At 46.2% G+C, this 23,054-nt stretch overlaps 1 protein-coding gene across 1 annotated transcript in view; it reads left to right on the top strand.

Annotated features, from left to right (window-relative positions):
• Positions 1-3,911: 3,911 nt before the first annotated feature.
• The window catches only part of TOM1L1 (target of myb1 like 1 membrane trafficking protein), a 35,752-nt gene continuing 16,609 nt past the window's right edge, over positions 3,912-23,054 (top strand). The window contains exons 1-7 of the mRNA XM_026654531.2: positions 3,912-4,060; positions 4,523-4,607; positions 7,284-7,362; positions 15,449-15,598; positions 16,210-16,329; positions 17,977-18,090; positions 19,422-19,538. Coding sequence (XP_026510316.1) covers positions 4,003-4,060; positions 4,523-4,607; positions 7,284-7,362; positions 15,449-15,598; positions 16,210-16,329; positions 17,977-18,090; positions 19,422-19,538 — 723 coding nt within the window. The 5' untranslated portion in view covers positions 3,912-4,002. The remainder of the gene's footprint in view (positions 4,061-4,522; positions 4,608-7,283; positions 7,363-15,448; positions 15,599-16,209; positions 16,330-17,976; positions 18,091-19,421; positions 19,539-23,054) is intronic.

The raw sequence follows: 23,054 nt of genomic DNA, 5'->3' as shown, positions 1-23,054 counted from the left end.
GGGGGGGGGCTGTCAGGGAGCAGGAGTGGGGAGAGGGATCGGAGCAGTCAGGGGACAGGGAGCAGAGGGGTTTAGATGGGTTGGGAGTTCTGGGGGGGGGCTGTCAGGGGGTGGGGAGTGGTTGGATGGGGCGTGGGAGTCCCAGGGGTCTGTCTGGGGGTGGGGGGGTGGATAAGGGTTGGGGCAGTCAGGGGACAAGAGGCAGGGAGGCTTAGATAGGGGGTGGAGTCCTGGGGGGCAGTTAGGGGCAGGGGTCCCAGGAGGGGGCAGTCAGGGAACAAGGAGCAGGGGGAGGGTTGGGGTTTTGAGGGGGGCGGGGAGTGGAAGGGCGGGGCTAGGGCAGGACGGTGGCGGGGCTATGGCAGAACGGGGGCGGGGCTCCTCCCGTCCTCTTTTTTCCGTGCTGAAATATGGTAACCCTAGGCTGAGTGGAGCCGGCGGCTGGGACCCTGGCTGGCAGCGGGCTGAGCGGGGCCGGCGGACGGAACCCCAGACTGGCAGCGGGCTCAGCGGTGGCCGGGGCCCGCAGCCTGCCATTAAAAAAAAATGGGCTCACATGCTGTAGGTTGAGGACCCCTGTTCTAGTGTATACAGTATATGGTAATTTTCACTATAGGCGATTTTCCTCTTACGCGTTGACCTTAGAACCTAACCCCCGCATAAGATGTGACTCCACTGTATTTATTTTTGAAAGTTTTTATAATAAGCGATGTGGGGGGGGGGAGGAAGGTGAGGAGGAGGAGGAGGGGGAAGGGGGCGCAAGGTGGAAGTTTCGCCTAGGGCGCAAAATATCCTTGCACCGGCCCTGTTAATGGGCAGCAGGTTTAAAACAAATAAAAGGAAGTTCTTCTTCACACAACACACAGTCAACCTGTGGAACTCCTTGCCTGAGGAGGTTGTGAAGGCTAGGACTATAACAGGGTTTAAAAGAGAACTGGATAATTTCATGGAGGTTAAGTCCATTAATGCCTAGTAGCCAGGATGGGTAAGGAATGGTGTCCCTAGCCTCTGTTTGTCAGAGAGTGGAGATGGATGGCAGGAGAGAGATCACTTGATCATTACCGGTTAGGTTCACTCCCTCTGGGGCACCTGGCATTGGCCACTGTTGGTAGACAGGATACTGGGCTGGATGGACCTTTGGTCTGACCCAGTACGGCCATTCTTATGTTCTTATCCTAAATTTGTATTTCAAACAAGGGATCTGTAACTAAGACATTAAATAAGATTCTATATGATGTTGAGACTTTAAATGAAAAGCCCCCTACATAATCAAATAACAAGTAAAATATAGGTATACAAAATTGGAAATCAACTGATCAATTCTAATCTGGAATGAAACCACAACAAGAACATGTAATTAGCACCACCCACTTATAATAAATAAGTATGTGTGTGAGGGAGAGACAAACAGCTGGCCACGATCTCATTAAAAATGTGTACAGATAATTTTCAGCAGTAGATCATTCTAGTGACAATAAATCCTATACTTATTTTCTAGCAACTATACTTAATGTCATCCATACAGAAAATGTATGCCCTTCTGCAGCTCTCATGTTAAGGTTATCCAGCAGATGGAGCCACTGAGTCACACAAAATGCAAAAAAAAGTCAAATGAGTCTACACAGATAGCTAGCAATCAGGACAAGATGGCTTTGTTTATTAATGAAATTCTGATGTCAAGTGAATCATTTATTTGCATATATTATTATATTTTGATGATATGGCTAATTATACCATATTGAAACACTTGTTAATAAAAGAGTCCATATTTATTTTACACTGAAATAGCTAGACCTTCCAATCAGCAAATACAAAGATCTTTAGAGTTGACTTTTATTTTGTCAAAATTCATCTCACCTTTCTGCCCAAGAATTAAAGAAGTCTGAGTCACAGCTTAGCTTGTGAAGCAGTGACACTACTGTAGCCATCAACAGCAATTGTATCAATTCTAAGGAGAATATCCCTGTCTCTGGAAGAATTTGTGTGGAGAGGGATAGTGGTTGTTACAAAGCACCATGGGATGAGACTACACCAGCAACTCTTGTGCTCTGTTTTCTCTGCCTCTTTTCACTCAGAGACCTGTACATCTGTTCTCCTTCAAGCCATGGGATAGAGGGGAACATATGGCCCAAGAAAACATTTCACCTGATTTGGTGTCAAGAATGTTGCAAGAGCAAACAGTCAGTTCCGTGATTTCACAGTGGTGGATGCTAAAGTAAACAATGTTTTAAATTTGACATTCTACAATGCAGCAGACGCTGACATTCCCATTGTATTTGTTATATTTCTGATTGTATGCCAGGGAAATACAGCGGTACATTTGATTAGCAATAGCTATTGCTTGACAAGTGTAATTTCAATTTTCCTGCATATTAAGCTGCAATTTTCTGTGGTCTTTACCCAGATCAAAGCTCTAGACACTTATCCTGGTAAACCAACTAATACCATAAAGTCAATAAAAGAAAACCAAAGGAAGAAATCAGTAACAGGGCTAGTTTGTCACAAGCTGCTGAATGGGAGACCTTCTAGGTAAGTGCTTATAATCTTTAATGCCTCCTCACTGTAGTTGGTGTTGCAAGGGAAGAGCGATTTTTCCTTCCTCCCTGTACAGGTGAAATGGGGACTGAAGTCTAAGAGACAGGAGCCACTGGGAGTTTTGAGCAGAACAGGGTGTGGGGATTTGGCACAATGTGTTTTAATTGATAGTCCCACACAAGAGGTTGTTAGTAAACTGTGAAATCAGGTGTTGAGAGAGAAAGCCCCCTCCTGTACTAAAGTCTGGTTCAGGGGTATGAAAAAGGGAGTAGGACTAACATGGAAAACACTGGGATGTTGGAGTGCCCTAGAGCCCAGTATTAGGAATGGAGTTGTTCTGTGTTGATCAGTGACCTAGAGGCGGGTCAATGCTCGGAGCACTGGACTGGGACTCCGGAGATGTATGTGTTTTCTGTTTCGATAGTTAGCCCTTTGGAGCAGGAACTGTCTCTTACTATATGTATGTACAGTGCCTAGCACAATCAGGGGCTTCTAGGTGCGACTGTAACATGGGGGTGGGGAAATGATGATGGCACAAAATGCTTTAGTTTACACCTAGCTGTGAGAAGAATAACTCTGCCTTCATATTTATCCTCTGGTAGCACCCAGCGGTCCTCATCAAGTTGTCAGTGCCATTGTGCTAGGCACTGTACATGAAGAGACACATTCCCTGCCCCAATGCTTTGCGGCTGAAGCCCCAAAGCTGGTGTGTCTCCATCCTTTATTTATAGGGTTGAGAGGCTGGGACCATTGAGAGAAGGGGGTTCAGAAGATCTCTGCTGGAAACACGCCTTGTGAAATCCTTCTTCAATGGGGAAGGAAATGTCTAAAAGAGCCAGCCAGTCTGCTCAGCTTTGGCAGATGAGCTCTGCCTTTGGATCCATCCCAGTCTAGGGTGTCCAGATGTCCTGATTTTATAGGGACAGTCCTGATTTTTGGGACTTTTTCTTATATAGGCTCCTATTACCCCCCACCCCCATCCCTATTTTTCACATTTGCTGTCTGGTCACCCTATCCCTGTCTCTCAGGACAGCTGATTCTTCCCTAAACCTCTTCACTCCTGGGGGGTGGCTCGGGCTGTGCTGTGCACGTCTCCCATGGAGCAGCCCCCCTCTCCATGTGCCCCAGCTGGCAGGGCCGGGCTACAGGCCAGATCCCCCGAGACTGCTGCAGCAGCAGCTGCTGTGGGTTGGTCTATTGCCTTTTCGGTGGCTAGTAGCCCAGGTCTGCCGCCTGCCGGGGCGGCCCGTGACGCTGGAGCAATGAGCCTCCAGCCGGTCGCTGCACTGCTCGGTACCTGGCGGCAGCTCCTCCCTAGGAAACAGTCACCAGGGCAGGAGGGGAGCTGGCAGCCGGGAGTCCCAGGGGCGGGGCTCACAGCTCCCCCGGGGGAGGCAGAGGGCGCTTGGCTGGGCCAGGGGGAAGGAAGGAGCAGGGTTTGCCCGGGTTTGGGAGCGCAGAAGCAGCATGGCTTTTGGGAAAAGCCAGAAAGATCCCTTCAGCACAGCCGTGGGGCACCTGATAGGTGAGTACCTGAGACCCACCTGTGCCACCCCCGATCTGGGGTGACTCGGGTTGGAAGAGGAGCCCGGGGCCCCTCCAACGCCGTCGGAGAGGACAGAGGAGAAGCTGGGCAGTTTGCTGGAGGCAGCGACCCCCCCACCTGTCTTCCCACATGGCCACCCCGGGCAGCCCCACTCCCAGCTGGGGACAGCCTGGGGATTAGACCTAGGTCTCTGCCATCCGATTTATTAATACATCAGCCATTAAAGGCGGAGGAGTAAAGAGGCCAGGTGAGCACTTTGGACTGACATAAAGGATTGATCGGTTCTAGATTCTCCCAATCTAGCCATCCTGCAGTGTGTGTGTGTGATACAGAGCAATAGCCGGCTCAGGGAGGAAGTTTCTTAAAGTCGCAGCACCCACCTTTAATTTAGTCTGCAGGTAACTCTGACTTTTGGTAAAGCAAGTCCTCTTTTCCTTCCAGAGAGAGCAACGGTTGGTGCGCTGCCCGCTGAGGAGTGGGGTCAGTTTATGCACATCTGTGACATTATTAACACAACGGATGAGGGGTAAGTAGGCGAATGCTCTGTAGCCTGGTTTGGAAAGTCATTTACCAGGTGATACAGCTGTAACTGTCCTGAGCGACTAACAGATATCTCAAAAATGTCTGCACTGCCTAGTTAACTGCTCCTGTTTAAAAGAGCCCTGGGTGTACGTTTATGCATGTGTGGGATTGATGCCTGCACACACACTAAAATATCTCTCATTTATGTGGCTAATAAGAATATCCAAAGTTACGCTTTGCTGTTCAGAAGTAGGACCAGCTTCTTCAGAGTAGGCCAGTAGTATTCCTGATAGTTGCATATGCATCATGTCAACTACTTAAGGTCACATCTAATTAAGTCATTACTGGGGACTGGATCCTGATGCCCTTAGTTGGTTTTTATTCAGCCTTTTCTCAGGAGAAAGGTTCATTTGAGTTACCGGGAGTCTTGGTTGAGTAAGAAATCAGTGAAGATGTCAAGATTTGACCATTAAGGGTAGGAATTCCCGCTATAAAGAGCGGAGAATCCAAAATTTACAATATTCGAGACATCTGTTAGCTACCACAACATAACTGTGGTTTAGGTTTGTAACTTGACCAGGGTTCCTGATTAGATATTTTTGATGCCCACCTCTATTAAATTTATCATCAGAAAAGTCAAGTGATGTCACACTTTGTATCCCAACATATTTTAATGTACCTAGGTAGGTATTTAGGACCCCTTGGGAGGCAGTGTGACCTAGTGGGTAGAGCCCAAGGTTACCCAGCTTGGCCAAATGCCTGCTGGGTAACCTTGGGCAAGTCACTTCACTTTTCTGTGCCTCAGTTTCCCCATCTGTAAAATGGGATAATGATCCTGACCTTTTTAAAATCCTTTGAGATCTACTGGTGGAAAATGTTATATTATTTACCAGAGAGGTTTCAGTCCTGAGATGATACATAATGACTGAAAAAAAGTCATCTGTTCCATGCACTTCCATTCCTTGTTCTAACCCCATGCTCTTGTTTATGGCTACAGCCATTTGCCTATAGCTCCATGTCCATTGGCAAGGGGATGGTTTAGCTATGAGCATTGTTTTTTATGTATAGTATCTACCCAGTGCCTCTTGTTTTAGGAAACAACTTTCCCTTGTGAGCACCTTTTAGCAGCACGGCTATAGCGGCACAGCTGTGTCGCTAAAAGCTGCGTAGTGTAGACAAAGCCTTCAATTCTCCACTATTTTGATCTGAGCAGTTTATTCCATAACTGTCCATTCTGAAACATCTTGTGATTTCCTCTTCAGCATCGGCTACTGGCCACAGCCTGAGACAGAATACTAGGAACAAAGGAATTGCCAGACCTGATCAGATGAGTGGTCCATCTAGCCCAGTATCCTGGCTCTGATAGTGATTAGATCCTCAGAGGAAGATATTAGAAACCCTGAAGTGGGGAATTATGGAATAATTTAACAACAGGGGAATTTTTCTTCCTAATCCCCCTTCTCCTGTTTTAGGCTTTGTCTACACTGACAAGTGAAAGACAAAACTTTCAGAGGTGTTAAAAAAACACCCCCCTGAAAGACACAAGTTTTGTCGACAGCAAGCCAATACTAACGCCACCCGTTGGGGGTGGAAGTTTTTTGTTGGCAGGAGAGCTTGCTCCTGCCGACAAACGGCGGCTACACTGCGCGCCTTTTAGCGGCACGGCTGTAGCTAAAAGCTGCGTAGTGTAGACAAAGCCTTCGTTTCTCCACTATTTTGATCTGCTGTGGCAATACTATATTTGCAACTTACAATGGTATAAAAAGAGAGTTACAAGAAATACATTAGGACATTCAAGCTACTGTATTTACAAAGGTGAGCACTGAATTAGGGCTTTATTGGCATTGAATGTTTTTTCCAGTAAGATTTTTTTTTTTCTTAACCCAGGTTTTTGATGGGTTGCATTAATATAGTGCTAGATCATCTTGAAGGATATTGGTTTTGTTTATCACAAGCAGTCCCGGGCACCAGTTACTGTAATACCTGGGTGCATTATACACAAAGTATGTTAAGAAACAAAACTGTTTTCCATAAGGAATGAGCTAACACCCAGCCCTTCACTCCCACACAGCTATATATAGAGATACAGGAACTATATGAAAATCACAATGCCATGATGGAAATGTGGAATGCAGTGTCTGTTTACCAGCACACAGCAATTACTGGGGTTGTTTAGAAGCATCCTGCAATTACCAGGATTGACATTGAACCAGGACACTGATGCTAACACCTCTGGTCTTGCCAAAACTCCCATGAGGTCTCTAATTCCAACATATTTGAAAAATGGGCTCTAGTTAGCTCTTGATGCATTGGCCATTTAAGCTTTTATGTTAATGAGAGTTGCACAGGTAAATCTCTCGCATGACGATAAGAGAAAATAATTTTGGAGAGGAAACTCCGCACTGGGGAATTATGTTTATTCTTCTACACAGGACTCTGGAGTACAGTCTATAGTGATGAACCTGATTCACCACCATATTACTCCAGTTTAATACCAAAGTGACTCTGTTGAAATCAGTGGAACCATCACACTGGTGTGAACCAGCATAAAATTAGAGTAACACTGGGAGCTGATTCACTCCTTATTTCATGTCAGTATTTTCAGATCTTGGACAATTTTTATAAAACAGCCACCCTATTTCATTGGTACCTTTCTCTGCATAATTTCTTGTTATCACAGGCCTAAAGATGCAGTAAAAGCACTAAAGAAAAGGATTTCCAAAAACTGTAACCATAAGGAGATTAGATTCACCTTGTCTGTAAGTACAACTGTACTACTTCTATTAATTAGATACTGCGAAGGAAGCCATATTTTAAGAAATAAGTCAGTGTGTGATTGACATGTAGGTTGTGAGCTCTCTGAGACAGTCTGTTTTATATGTCTGCACAGCACCTAGCTAGTACAATGCAACCTTGATCCTTTACTGCAGTTCCTAAATGCTACCGTAATACAAATAATAAATAATAAAGGCTTGTCCAAGACAGTCATCATATGACTCCCCTTGGCTGTCCCACAGATTATACCCCACCAATCTCTGAAAGATATAGGGGTTAGAATACTGTACAAAGGCTGAACTGACTTGACAATTCTCCTAATAACACATCTGCTAGCCTTATTACTCATGGCGTATTACACAGCATGATGGAATGTGTGGTATAAGTTTTGCAAAAGCATGCCTTATTGCAAGGAAGTAATTAGGGTGAAGAAATGACTGATGTTGTTTTGTTTGGAGGTAAGACCTACAACGTTCAGCTCTGAATCTAAATTGTCCCAGTGTTTGGGGGCCTTGGGATTTGGTCCCATTACAGATTGTTCTGAGTCAGAGTTTGAGTCTGCCTCTGAACTTCCCCAGGCTGTGGGGCAGTTTGGTTTGGGGCCCATCTCCGGGTTTACCGGAGCATGTTAACACAGTTCTCCTCTCTCCTCTGCACTGATATCGTGGGTCAGATTCTGATCTTCTTTACACTACTAGGTGCAGTGCAGTTCCCAGTGTAACTGAGACCAGGATCAAGGCCCTATATCCTTGTTAGCTGTCCTGGTCTTTAGGTATAAATGATTTCCCTGAGGATTTCATTTTCTTTACTGCCTTGCATGGTGTCAAGTATCAGGGGGTAGCCGTGTTAGTCTGTATCTACAGACAAGGAGTCTGGTGGCACCTTAAAGACTAAGGGCTTGTCTACACTACCGCGGTAGTTCGACGGCTGGCAATCGAACTTCCGGGTTCGATTTATCGCGTCTGGTGTGGACGCGATAATTCGAACCAGGAAGTGCTCGCCGTCGACTGCGGTACTCCACGTCAGCGAGAGGAGTACCGCGGAGTCGACGGGGGAGCCTGCCTGCCGTGTGTGGACCGCGTCTGAACCGCAGTAAATTCGAACTAAGGTATGTCGACTTCAGCTACGTTATTCACGTAGCTGAAGTTGCGTACCTTAGATCGAATTGGGGTGTTAGTGTAGACCAGGCCTAACAGATTTATTTGGGCATAAGCTTTCGTGAGTAAAAACCTCACTTCTGAGGTTTTTACTCACGAAAGCTTATGCCCAAATAAATCTGTTAGTCTTTAAGGTGCCACCAGACTCCTTGTTGATTTTCTTTACTGTTTCCATTATTTGGATGCAGAAGTTTCCCTTTATCACACAAGCATCAGCGCTGTTACATATTGTATGGTGTGTCTGGTGGTAGATAGGTGACCGACACTGTTAAATCACAGGAAGGCCAGCAGTGCCCAAGTGTCAGCTGGTGAGTTAGGGATGCAGCTAAAGTTATCTAAACACATCGGTTATATGGTTAGCGTGTCCCATTTCCAGGGCCGGCTCCAGCATTTCTGCCGCCCCAAGCAAAAAAAAAAAAAAAAGGCCGCGATCGGCGGCGACAGTTCAGCGGCAGGTCCTTCGCTCCTAGAGGGAGTGAGGGACCTGCCGCCCCCGAATTGCCGCAGGTGCCGCCCCTCTCCCTTGGCCGCCCCAACCACCTGCTTGTTAAGATGGTGCCTGGAGCCGGCCCTGCCCATTTCTACTCCTTTGTGCTCCCTTCCTCCTTCAGTTACTTAGATGAGTCACCTTTTTGCTCCACAGGTTTGCATAGCAGAAATGCTCTGCTTCTGCTCTGAGTGCACTCTCTGTATCAGGCTTGCTTTCTCCTCCAGGCCTTTGTTTACCTTAACCCTGCACTGAATGTGCAGGCTGGAGTTTTGATAACACAGCTCGGCGCTTTGGGAGTGTTTATCTGGAGATTTGCTCTGCAGATATAGCTGGGGTTCTGTAATTGTTCAGCCTTGTAGAAAAAAGACCTTATGTTCATGTTCCTGGTGTGTCCCGGGCGGAACCGGATAACAACACTGACCTGCTGAAAATGGATTCTATTTGCTTGCAGATAGGGCTAATGCCCAACCGTTAGGTTTCAGATCCAAGCAGCATGAGTGCAAAAATAAATGCCAACTCTCCCCTTCCAGGGTTTCAGGTGTGCTCCCAAGCTCCTAGCCAGGGCCGGCTGCAGGGTTTTTGCCACCCCAAGCGTGCGGGGGCGTGAAAGCCGCGATCAGCTCTACCACCGCCGCTTCGGTCTTCGGCGGCAATTCGGCGGCTGGTCCTTCGGTCCAAGAGGAAGTGAGGGACCCGCCGCCGAATTGCCGCTAAAGACCTGGACGTGCCGCCCCAAGCACCTGCTTGCTGGGCTGGTGCCTGGAGCCGGCCCTGCTCCTAGCACTATCTCATAGTCTCTCTTGGATCTCAGCTTCTACCTTCTCCTTCTCTGTTCCCACCTACTCACATGCAACTACACCCTGCCAGGCAATTTCAACCTTTCAGTCCCAGATCTTTTTCTGGGTTTCCAAGCTCTCTCTGCCTCAATTTCCCAACCTTCCTTCATTTGGCAAGCCCTACTCTTTCCGCTAAATCCCCCTTTCTCTCCTCCTCCTCCTCTTTATTCTTTCAGTCTTCTTTCTGCAAGCTGCAGACACTTGTGTCTGCCAGTGCCTCTTCCTCTGTTGCTGGCTTCTTTCCATTTTCCAGTACCTCCTGGCCTCAGCTTGCCACGCTCCTTGGCCCCAGTCATACCTCCAGTGCTAGCCATGTTTAATGTTACTTTCTTGGCTTCCAAAACCACGTACTGTACTCTTGGTGCAAGAGCTGGTTGAATAGTTTCTGTCTGTCATTTTGTGACAGGAAAGGGCCTTTTTTGCTGAATGAAAAGTTTTCGTGGAGAATTTTTGTTTCTTATGGAAGAGTTGGTTTTTTGACAAATCATCTCCTCCCACCCCTCCCCCCGCTTTTTCTATTTTTGCCCCTGGAAAAGAGGGCTGGGGGGGGGGGAAGGGGAGATGACAAAAATATGAAACACTTCTCAGTTTTTGAAAACTTTTTTCAAATGTTAAGTTTTTAAAAACTCTCCTGCAAAAAGCAGTTGGTAGTTTTGACCAGCTCTTCCCCTTATCAGTCCACCTTGTGCCAATTACCTTGCGTCCCCTCCACCCATTGAGAATCTCCATCCAACCCCCTTTCCCGGCTACTTTACATACAGCTAAGAAAAGAAGAAATAAAGGAGCCAAATTTCTTTTATATGTATTTTGATCTGGTTTCGTTTACTCCACCTCATGTCAATGGACTTAATCCTTGTATACACAAAGCTTAGGTTACTCCTATGAGAAGCATAAACAGCACTCAGAAAAATATGCTGAAAGTTCTTGTTTTGCCTTGAACTAGCAGAGTCACACCTGTAGGCCCCAATCCTGCTGGAGACACCAGCACACACACAAGTAACTTTACGCACCTGAGTGTTTCCATTGAGTTTTATGGTGCTGCTCGTGTACAAATTTTATCTTGGGTGTAGATTTTGCAGGATCAAGGCCTTAGTTAACTCAGTTGATCTGCCATTTACCAATATGCTAACATTAGAGCACGGCTTTTACTTTATTGCTGTTTCCTTATTCCTGTTCCGTGTATTTTCCTTGTGTGCTTGTTGATTTAGAGGAACATGGGTGACAATCAGGTATATAAAAACATTCTGGAAGTGACTTAGTTTCATGCACTCTGGCCTGCTGAAGTCAACCGCTGCTTACGAAGTTACATGGATGAAGATTTTGCATGCTGGGCCCTGTAGTTAGGGTTACCATACGTCCGGATTTTCCCAGACATGTCCGGCTTTTTGGTCCTCAAATCTCCATCCGGGGGGAATTGCCAAAAAGCTGAACATGTCCGGGAAAATAGGGAGGGGTCTTGGGGCTTGGGTCCAGGCTGGAGCCGCTGGGGCCAGAGCCGGAGCTGCTGGGGCTGGAGCCGCTGGGGCCAGAGCCGGAGCCACTGGGGCCGGCGCCGCTCGACCAGGGCCAGGGCCGGGGCCGGGGCCCGGGCCGAGCTGGGCCGGAGCCGCTGGGACCGGGGCCCGAGCCGAGCTAGAGTCGCTGGGGCTGGGGGTGCTCGGCCAGGGCTGGGGGTGGTTGGCCGGGGCCGGCGCGCTCGGCTGGAACTACAGCCGGCGCCCCAGGGCCCGGGCCAGAGACGCCGGGGCCAGAGCCTCTTGACCGGGGCCGGCCGGCCGCCGGAGGGAGCCGCTCGGGCCGGACTGGGCCGCGCCCCCGCCCCAGCTTACCTGCTGCCTCCCTGTTTCAGGCTTCCCGCGAACATTTGATTCGCGGGAAGCAGGGGAGGTGGAGGAGCAGGGGCGGAGCGTTCAGGGGAGGGGGCGGAGTTGGGGCGGCGACTTTGGGGATGGGGCGGGATGGGGGCGGAGTTGGGGCGGGGCCGTGGCCCCGTGGCGTGTCCTCCTTTTTTTTTATTAAAATATGGTAACCCTACTGTCGTAGTTTCATAAAGTATCTCTATTAAAGGCAAGAGATCAGACTCCGCACTGCAAGTTTCACAATCAGACGTCTGGAAGATTCTGACTTTTAGGCAGGCAGCCAGCAATGTGTGTTTGTTACTTGACTCTTTATTATTTGTAGATAGTGGGTGTGTCAAACCTGTTTGCATGCTCCCTTCCTGTTTTTAAGAACAACATCTATTCAGCTTACTAGAACTCATTAGCTTTTTTAATGTTTGTAAATACCAATGTCCCAATTTTACTGGGGTTTCCAGTTGCAACAGCAGTATTAGGGATAGCCAAAATAAATAGTTAAAAAAAAATTTTTTTTCCATTGTGCAGAATTAAAAATGGGCAGGGGAGGGAGAGAAAATATTTTGGGGAAAAATTTGAATTTTGAGTAAGTTCTGGGAGTGGGGTTGTTTTCCTCCCACCCACCCACCCACCCCACTTTTTCATTTTTCCTTTTGAAACTTGATAACGTTGGAAAAGTTACCAAGAGGCAAAGCTATGGAATTTATATTGTACTTTTGCCACTCTGAAACTTTTTGCAAAGCTGAAGATTTGGAGAAGTTATGGGATGGAAAAATGAAGACGTATGTGTGAGAGAGAACCCCGGAACATCTTTCTATTGCATTGTAGGGCAAACAAGGCAATGGGAGGTGAAAAAAGGTTAGAGAACTGTGGTTTTGCATTCCAAAGCAAATGGTGGAACCCCGATCACTTAGGACATTTAAAAACTAGACTGGGAAAAATACTAATAAATGTACATGATCCATCCCTGGAATGAATGGCCTAACAGACTCTAGGCTGTGACACTTTGGAGAATGCTGACGCTACAAACTGGTACCCACTGACTGAGGTGTCAAAATATCCACCCATGATCCTTAGCAACATCCTGTGGTTAGGCCTGGTCTACACTGGGGGGAGGGGGCGGGGGGGATTCGATCTAAGTTACTCAACTTCAGCAACGTGAATAACGTAGCTGAAGTCGACGTACTTAGATCGACTTACCGTGGTGTCTTCACTTACCACGGTGAGTCAATTGCTGCCTCTCCCCCTCGACTCCGCCTGCGCCTCTCGCAGCGGTGGAGTACAGGAGTCGATGGGAGAGCGCTCGGGGTCAATTTATCACATCTAGACTAGATGCGATAAATCGATCCCCGCTGGATCGATCGCTGCCCGCCGATCCGGCGGGTAGTGTAGACATACCCTTAGAGGCTTCCACTGTAAAATGAAACTGTTCATTCCAACTCTGTGAACCAAACCCTGGTTGCCTTACTCACATGATGAGTCCCACTGAACTTAGTGAGTAGAATCTGGCTTTCAATGGAAAATACTTTTCTTTCCTTCTACCACTTTTCCCCTTCCCCCATCCTTTTCTTCTTTCATTTAACATTTTGTAGCAATGGCGCCTTTGCCGCTGCCTTTTACCAAAGGGCTGGGGTGCCCTTTTTTTATTAGCTGAGTCTGGTTTTGGTTTGTGAATCTGAGAGCTTGGATTGCACAATCAAGCACCCAACTCCCTTCCTGTTGACACGGAACTCCTCTCACCTGGGGTGTAGAAACTGTGCCAGCTTCTAAATTCATCTGATCCCGCCCCCTAATTATGGAAAGTCTAACGGGACAGTTGAAAATGCATTTGCTAATGCTTTGATTCGAACCTTCTCAAGAGTGAGTTTCTGGGGATGTCAGTACAGCAAGCAGGAGATGTGATTGCAGCACAGGGAGGGGGCTACCAGCTTTGATTGAATTAGCTCACTAAAAATAGCAGCGTAGCCGCGGCAGGATGGACAGTGGGATGGGCTAGCTGCCCGAATTCAGCCTCACCTGGGAAACTAGTCATATTTGGGCAGTAAGCCCAGGCTGCTACACCTACATTGACTGAGCTAGCTCACTAAAAATAGCAAAGCTAGGGCAGGTTTGCCGACATGTGCTGTCCCAATTGCAGAGTAGACATACCCTCTGGAATACTTCCCCATGCTGGGTAGCACCTTACTTCACCACTATGTCCCATTGATTCCAATGGAACTGCTTAGGGAGGTAGGATACTACTCTCAACAGTAAATAAGGATATTAGAATCCTAATGAAAGTATAAGTATCAAAGTAGCTCATTCTTGATTGCTCCAGAATTAATCGGGGCCAAATTCGCCTTGCAGTTGCGCCGGAGCACCTCATTCAAGTCAATTGGGTTGCACTGGCATAAATTGAGTGGAGGGTCTGGCCCTCTAGCCACAGTAGTCTTACTCAAAAGGGTAAGTGTTCAGTCTCAGGTGTGAGGAATTCATAATGGGAGTTGCATACCTAATTCCCCATGAAAATGTTGTACACAAACCGCAGCATTTATTTCATGGACACTTTCAAATAAAAAAGTAATCAGTCAAGCTAAGATAAGACTCTCTGCTTATTATCTTTTACTTGGCTTTTTGCACAGCAGTTTGCCTCTTTGTTCTACGCTCACTTTGTTTCCGTGGGATATATTTCTGCTCTTGTACCTCCCTTCCCTTAAGGCCCTGTTCACACTAGAGAAAAGTCCCTATGTCTCCAAGCTAGAAAATGAGTTTCTAAAATGTTTTTAACACACCTTTGTGTAGCCTACACTGAACAGGGAAAGCATGTTTAATCCACTTCAGCTCCATGGGCAGTTATAGTGGTGCCACTTAGAAGGCTGATTCTAATTTGAGGAATGTTTCCCAATACTTGTTATGAGGGAATACTGATAGAATTGACATAGCTTGTAAACTGGTCTAAACTTTCCCCTCTTGTCTGGGTGGGACTTAGTAAAGAGAGAGACCCTCTTTCTCTCTGCTTGGGGCACCATAGTCAAGGGGTAAGGGCTCCAAAACTTTGAACCAGGAGAGTTGGATTCTAGACCTCCCTGTACCCACAGATGTTCTATGAGCAGGATTCCCTTCAAGCCAATGAAAAGACTTTATATTGGCTTGATTTCAATAGATTGGGCCCTCTTGGACAGGTTAATGCTCCCGATTTCCCCATCTGTAGAATGGGGATGAGGAGCACCTGTCTTTGAAAGAGCTTTGAGAGCTGTGGATGAAAATTGTTAGATAACTATCAAGTTTGGTGACGTTCAATGCCTTGTGGATCCGTCATCTCTGTGAGGCTCTAGCTGCATATCCAAAGCCCGCTTTTGAAGGTAGATATTTCATAAAGATGATTCTGATGATCAAAGTAATTTGCCTACTTTATTTCTGGTCTCCATGCTCCCTATCACACAGCTCTCACAATTGGAGAGCTTCAGTTTGTTTTTTGTTTTTGATTACCTTTCGCTTGTAGGCGATATGAGAAAAAGAAAGTGGTAGCTGTTCTTATTATGATTGATTCACATTGTGACTGTGCCTAGCAGCGCTAGACATGGACAGGACCCCACTGTGTTAGGTGCTGTACAAACACTACTGTCTAATCTCGTCTTTCCAAGGTGACCATCACAATGCCATCCAGGCATGAATTGAAAAGTGGGGGGGGGGGGAGGTGGAAGGGCTCAAGTTATTTTTAACCACCGTGTCATAGAAATGCCTTCTCTGTACAGCTTCTCGACATGTGCATGAAAAACTGTGGCCCCAGCTTCCAGTCTTTAGTTGTGAAGAAAGACTTCTGCAAGGACAAGCTGGTGAAATTGCTGCATCCAAGATACAATCTGCCAGCTGATACACAGGACACAATCTTGGCCTTTATCAGGGTAAGTCAACTGTAAATAGAGGGATATATACATAGTAAATATTTAATGATACAACCCGGTGATGGGCTGGAAGGGGGTTCGTGGGAGCCGCTTGTGAAAATGTCCTTTCATGTACTTGCTACTTTTGCAAGTGCAGCCGGGAGTGGGAGGTGGAGGGAGAGGAGCAGAAAGGGGGCATGGAAAGGCCCCTTTGGATACCCCCTACCCTGACTGCTGGATGTGTTCCTTCCCCAGCTGCATTGAAGGAGAAAAGTGAAAGGGAGCTTTAAAGCTTTCTCTGTCTTGTTCCCACTGCTTAGAGTGCAGGCCAAGGGAGTAGGTAGCTCATGTGGAGGGCTTCAGGCGCCTGTGTAGTAGAAGAACCCCTCTAGAAGGAGATTCTTTTCTTCCCTGACCCATTGGCATCATCTTCAGCCTTGGAACCAATTCCTCCAACCAACAGAAATCCTGCATTTTTCAAGGTGTCTAGTAGGTGGGTGGACAAGGAAAGGAAGAGAGGCAGCCACCTGGGGAGTGGAGGTTCAAGCCATGTGGCTTCTCCCAGCGAAGAATTCTGGGTCTCAAACATAAAAATGTTTTGATTTCTCTCACCAATGATTTTTCAAAAACAGACCTGGGCCTACGGGTTCCAAGGAACCGTGGATGTGAGTGAAGTGAAGGAAGTGTACCTGGAACTGCTAAAGAAAGGAGTGCAGTTTCCATCCTCTGATGCCAACCCAGGGACACACAAGGTCAGCACAACATTCGTCACTGTTAATCAGAGTTAATTGCGAGAGCTTTATGTACAAAGAAGGTGTGTTGATTGTCATTAGTTATTATGTCTGAAACCACGAAAATCCTGCTCACATACTCAGGAAATCAGTCACACATTCTGCCCTGAAGTATATATATTTTTAAACTAGATAATAGTGCTTTTTATTATAAAAATCACCATTTGGGGGATCGGTTGTCTCAGACAGGAAGGATAAATCTCTGAGTTTTGTAAAGCTAGCTAAGAGATTTGGGCATTCAATTCCCATCCAAATGCATGGCAATTGAGTGTCCAAATCTCTTAAGCATTTTGGAAAGTCTGAGCCAAAATGTATATGATTTGCATGAAAGTGCCCAATGATTCAGAATGTGAGCATTATCTGGGTTCAATTTGGAATTGGGAGAGGTAGGGATATCTAATAAAAAGGTCTTTACTATATAAGACTCTACCCATCTCTTTGTACAGTCTACAAAATAATTTGCAACCTTGTGGATAAAGGCTCTGTCTTTACTATTTAAGTTGATCAAAGATATGTGTAGATCTGGAAAATGACCCTCTCTTAATATGGCTTGAGCAATCCATACCAGCTCTATGTGCTGCAAGTTTCTTAGATCCATTCCTTCCAATTTCCTATGACTTGGAAGAGCTTTCACAAGACTTTTGAGAAGAGTGAAACCATCAGGTGGAACGTTGCAGTTATGGATTTAGAATCTTCTAGTCAGCCCAGGCAGAAGTGATTCAAAACTATTGTGAGTCTGGCCTGATGATTAGATAGTGGAGTATAGGAAAGGCAGTGTATTTTGACTAAGGCTGTTCAGACAAGGCTATGTGCTGAGTCTTTGGACTAGATAATTATTTCTTCCCCCACCCAGATGTAACTGTGGGAATGAATGTCTTCTAAAGCTCTGGTCCTGCGCCCACTGAAGTCAATGGCAAAGCTCCAATGACTTCAATAGTGCAGGAACAGAACCTATATACAGAATTTGGCCCAGAGTGCCTAAGGTTGAAAGAGCTTAAGCATAGTGTCTGATGCAGGCCTTCAGTTTAACCCAAAATGCACACAAGGTTTCTTGCATTTCCAGCTCTGGGATCCAGAAACACTTACTCCCCTCTCAGTTCATCTCCCAGACAAGGATTCCTAGACCCTTTCTTCTTACTGCTTCTGCTTTCCTAGTGTGGCGCCATCACCAGCCACACCTAATTTTTTCCCCCAGAGCAGGGTTCTTGTGCAGTGAGGACTGACACCTGTTAATTCCCGTTCCAAAGAAAGTAATAGAATTCTCTCACCAAAGATGGGCTGATCTCTGCGCCTGGTCACAGAGGCATAACTCATGCTTCGCCAGTCACACTCCTTCCTCTGATGGATTCATTTGCTAACAAACCAGTTGAAAGGAAACCTGGATCCCAAGTCTGATTTTTATTCCAAAACGGTTATTGGTTTTACTGGAGTGAATAGAACTCACTCGGATAACTCCGTCTAAGCCTTCCTCCCTGGTAGTATTGCAGCACTGATTATGAGGAGGCTAATGCGCTGTTGTCTAGTCTGATAATGATGCTTTGTAGCGCTGTCATCTGGATGTCCGTGTCAATTCCCAGGTTAAACAAAAACTCTCTTCATATCGTATAGCAGCGAGCTTCGTCTTGGCCCTCTGAAAAGCCACCGCCTCCTTCTGCTGTCTCTGTGAAAAGTACTCCAGTGCCTCGTCCTCCAGCTCCAACAATAACATTGACTTCTGAACAGGTACAGTACAGCCTTTCTTTCGAAATATGCTGACTAAGCGTCTGTCATCATGATTCCCTGGCCTGTATAGGATATAATATTAGAGGCTGCTGCAAGGAAAATCTCCATTAGCTCAAGCAGTATAGGCTTTTGTTGACAGTCCGGGGCTGAATCCCTGGTCCATTACCATAGTGTTTTTATTTTGTTAGAAAATTTTACACATTCATGTGCCAGATCTGAGTAGAGGCCAGGAAACGAGATTGCACAACTGCCAGGGAGCTGCTCGATTGGAAAGTAGAAATCTTTGCTTGAGTATGTGTATTTCTAATGCTCTTAGAAAGGGTACTGTGGTGCAAATTAGTAAGAAAAGAGGGCAATTCAAAGATAGAAGGAAAGGGTAAAGAAAACTTTTGCATGACACCAATGTGAAGAAATTCTTTTTAAAAGTCAGAAAGAAATGGACAAGCCAGTTCCACACCTGTCTGTGGATAAATGAAACGTTTGTCTGCTTAATAGTAATAGGACTTAACTGTAAAGGAGAGAAATAGCAGCACTGCACTCCACAGAGCTAGGATTGAGACCCACTGCCTTATAGTGATATAAAACCGGACGAACTCCATTAACGTCCATGGATAGGGCCCTACCAAATTCACTGTCCATTTTGATCAATTTCACAGCCAGTGTTTTCAAATTGGTCAATTTCACATTTTCAGCTGTTTACATCTGAAATTTAACGGTGTTGTAACTGTGGGGGTCCCAACCCAAAAGGTACCTGGAGGTGGGTCTGATCTCTGATCTCTTCATTCCCCCCGCAGCAGCCCCGCAGAAGGACAAGTCCTGTCCCTTCCCAGCTCAGTGGGGACTTGCAGCTAGGAGCCCCCTGGCTCGGGCGCACCCAGCAACAGGGGGAGATCTGACCCACGTCCACAAGCCTCCTCCAGCTGCAGGAACCTCTGGGGCTGCTGCCCAGCACTGGAGCTTCCTGCAACAGGAGGAGGCACTTGGAGGTGGGTCAGATCTCTGCCTGAGAGCTGCTGTGCAGAGGAAAAACAAGTCCTGTCTCTCCCCAGTCCGGCGGGGACTTGCAGCTAGGAGCCCCTGAGCTGGGGTGCTCACAGCAGCAAAGGGGAGATCAGATTTCAGGAGGAAGGGCTTATTTCATGGTCCGTGACACGTTTTTCACGTGAAATTGGTAGGACCCTATCCATGGAGTATCATCTGTGTAAAGGCTGGAGTAAGGCAGTGCTGATCAGGCCCATCGTATATCTGCTAAAAGAGCAAGCAGGACCATAGATGTGGAAAACATTGTGTTTTCTGTACTTGCCCATATAACATTCCATTGCACTGAACAGATTGGGAAGCTGTACAGCGAATTGGATATGGCGAAAATGAATGCGAAAGTCATGTCAGCGATATTAACGGAAAATGTTCCTGGCTCTGAGAATCTTGACGATATGGAGCTCTTACAGGTGCAGTACAACATTTTTGCTAGGAGTTTGTTGATGGCTTGGTTATGGTTTATTTTAAAAATGTACATTGTGCCCATCCTTGTGGCATCTGGGTTCATATTGCAAAGTGAAAACAAACATCTTTTTTCAACCTTTGATGTTGATCTAGCTTTCTCTTGCCTCTATTGTGTCCACCTGCTAGGAAGACAGGGAGGAAAGGACAAGTTCATCTTGCAGTGAAAACTGTAGCTCTAATGGATTGCTCAGGAATGAATTACAGAGTGGAGGGTCATCTCTCAAGAATGCCCTGCCACTCAGACCCAGGTGTTCAATTCAGAGAGCAAGAACATGCCAACTGAATGCAACTGCCCCATGGGAAAACAGATGGCGACAAAGTCACTGTAACAGTAGGGTCCCAGGCCTTTCAGGGCTCTGGGCGTCATCACCAATACTTTGAAGGTAGACCGAGAGCCAGTGCAGAATATAGAGTGCTGGTTTTAAGTGCTCACCTTAAAAGATGAGCAGTTGTGTTATTCATTAGCTGAAGTTACACATAGGCTTCAAGTTCCATTAGTCCAGCCTGGAGATGACAAAGCTGATGCATTGTCTCCAGTTTCTTCTTTTCCTAGTACTGGTTTTTCTATGTCTACGCTGCATTTTTAAATGCTCACTCTAGAAGCAAAATCCTAGTGCCTCAGCAATATAATTATCTGCCCATGGAAACCCGTGATTCAGCCACATGTTTCACAAGGATTATGTAAACCTGGTTCTCATGTAGTTCCCCTGTGTTTTAAACTTCTCTTCAAATGCTAGGATGAAGGAAATGTTCTGTCAATGAGAATTTTATTACGTCTTCACTTGGTTTGGCTAATTTACCTTCCAGCAACTTTTAGAATGGACATGCCTTAAGCATAGCTTCAGGTGGCCAATGGAAAATTCTCCCTGAGCCAAGGGACTCCTCCACTGGTATGGGCTGGTGTACTGGCTCTTATGCCACCCTTGGCCTCCAGTGCAGGATGCATGGCAGGGAAATAGAGTTCTCTGGCTGCAATATGTTGTATTGGGGAACCAGTCCCAGAATTGGGGGTGACCAAAGTAGCCACCAGATGCCAGGATGTGGCCTAAATTCATTAAAAAATTGGAAGAAAATCCACTCAAAGTAAAATCTAAAACGAAGCAATTTCACAATGGCAAAGAGTAGTTCTCCATCTGCTCATTACTGCACTTTTTTTTTGAAGTCCCATGTCATATACTTCCGCTGTAATATTTATGAGCTGCTACATTCAAGCACTAACACAATATGATTTTTTAAAACTTCACAATTAAATCTGTCTCCAGCACAATAGATTGTGGATTTTTCAAGGTTTGAGTTGCAAGAGAAGGCGTTACAAACCTCTCTGGTAAATAATACGCTTTTTTTTATAAAGGTTGTCTGCCTAAATATTTACTGTACACAATAGACTTAATGGCTTCTCTGAAATGAGGAAGGGTTTAAAAATTCCCTTGGTGTGCATTTTAAAATGATCTTGGTTCACATTGACTGTATGCAGTAATTATGCCTGCAAAGAAGCAGAGGACTCTACCCAGTAAATAAGACTCATTTAAAAAATGATCTCAACTTTCATGTTCTTCAAGTTAATTTTCTCCCCCAGCTAACATAAAAATATTGAAAAAAACATATTTAAACACAGTGCAACGGGATTGGCTTGGCCTAATAAACACCAGGGATCTGGAGCTAAGTTCTTCACTCATCTTAAGGGAAAACAAAGCAAACGGAAAGAAAGTTGGATAGCCTACAAAAGTATGAGGCCTACAAAACTCTGTCAGCAATGGTTTAGGCCTCGAGTCCCACACTTATTGTACACGGGAGCAGCAATCTGCACCGGGGTTCTAGCGACGGTGGAGTGTGGTCTAGGGATACGGCAAGGCAATGAGAGTCAGGCCTTCTGGATTCATTTCCGGTTTCACCATGTGACCTTGAATAAGTAATATGACCTTTCTTTGTGCTTCAGTTTACCCAGCTGCAGAATGGATATTACAATGCTTCCCAGCCTCACAGGAATGCTGGCTAGACACTTGGGGCACAGCTACAAGGCAAGCAGAAATCCACGTCACAGAGCCCAGGCTTACAGATCGGGGCTTGTCCACAGTGCTAGAAAGAGCTGTCTAGATATTTGGGCTGGGACTGGAGCTTGGGCTCTGAAGCCTGGGCTCTGAAGACCATAGGCCCAGGCTCTGAGACTCGCTGCTTTGAGTTTCTGCTTGCCGTGTAGATGTACTCTTAGTTCTGCTGCTCTAGAGGTGCAAAGTAGCCTTCCTGCTGTTTTAACCAGCCAGTGGAAGGTTTCCTCTGTGGAGGGGAATCCTTGAGTGGCATAGAACCGGCAGCTCCCTTCCTGACCCCTGGTGTGATACATGTTACCGTGGGGAAAGACGATAAGGTCGGGACATGCCCGGCCCTGTTGCTCCCTAGCTGCTACAATGGACCTTCCAGGCCAGAGACAGATGGGTGAGCATTAGACTGGCTCCAGGATCCAGTAAACACAAAAGTCACCTCTTCACAGAATCCTCCTCTTGAACTGCATCCACTCAGCTCTGTTTGGCCGGTGCCCATGATCGAGGCCACAGTGTCTAATTTAATTAATTCTTTGAAAACCTTGGGCAAAGACCCTTGCAAAGGATTATTAGAATGTCTCTGCCTATTTTAAATCGATTTCTGTTAAGTTTTGGAAGTATATTTTGTAAAAGGAAGAATGCCATCACAAAGTCTGAGGAAGTGCCAGCAGATCTGCCTGCTGGCACTCAAATAGTTAAATTATTGGTCGGGGGAGGGGCAGGGAGTGAATTTCACCATTCATGAAGAAGTGAGTAGAAGCTCATTCCTTTTATTTGTGTTTTATGACTGTATTTTCTGTTCCTTCCTGCCACACCCTGAGATCCTTATCACAGCACAAAGTGGCTAGCGAAACGAATGCGAGTAGCTTTTACAAGAATGAAATACGTTCTTTTCTTTGCATCTCAGCCTAGGTCACTCAGTTCAAGAGACTGTGTCCTTGTACAGTAGTAGTTTCATTGCAATTGGTGTAGAACAGAATCCTTTGCTGAAAGAGTAGCATGCTTTAGGACTTAAAGGGAGAATTTTTTTTAACCATGTGTCACCAGAGATCCAGGCTAGTCAGATTAACTGAAACTTAATCATGGGCAAAGTACAGCAATGCAAGTCCCGGCTTACACCGGTGTGGCGTATCTCCACTCAGGGTTTGCACTTGCATAGATGCATCTGTGGCTGAAAACCCGATTGTAGACAAGACCTAAGACACCTGAAAACAATAACCCCCAAAATATTAAACTGACTGAAATAAGTGGTAGTAGTAGCTAATAGAGCAGTTCAAGTTCTTGTATCAACTCTCGCAGCCAGTAAGAGTAGGGAACAAACAAAGCTACTAGATACAGACCCCTTGTGGGGACACTGGCATGTGAGGCCAATTCCTCAGCTGATGTAAACTGTCACAGGTCTATTGACATCACTGTTTTTAC

The sequence above is a fragment of the Terrapene carolina genome, unplaced genomic scaffold (assembly GCF_002925995.2).
Source record: "Terrapene carolina triunguis isolate 2854851 unplaced genomic scaffold, T_m_triunguis-2.0 Scaffold192, whole genome shotgun sequence".
In the NCBI taxonomy this organism is placed as follows: Eukaryota; Metazoa; Chordata; order Testudines; family Emydidae; genus Terrapene; species Terrapene triunguis.
The sequence above is the reverse complement of the archived record's forward strand: the minus strand, read 5'-3'. Positions and strand labels throughout refer to the sequence as shown.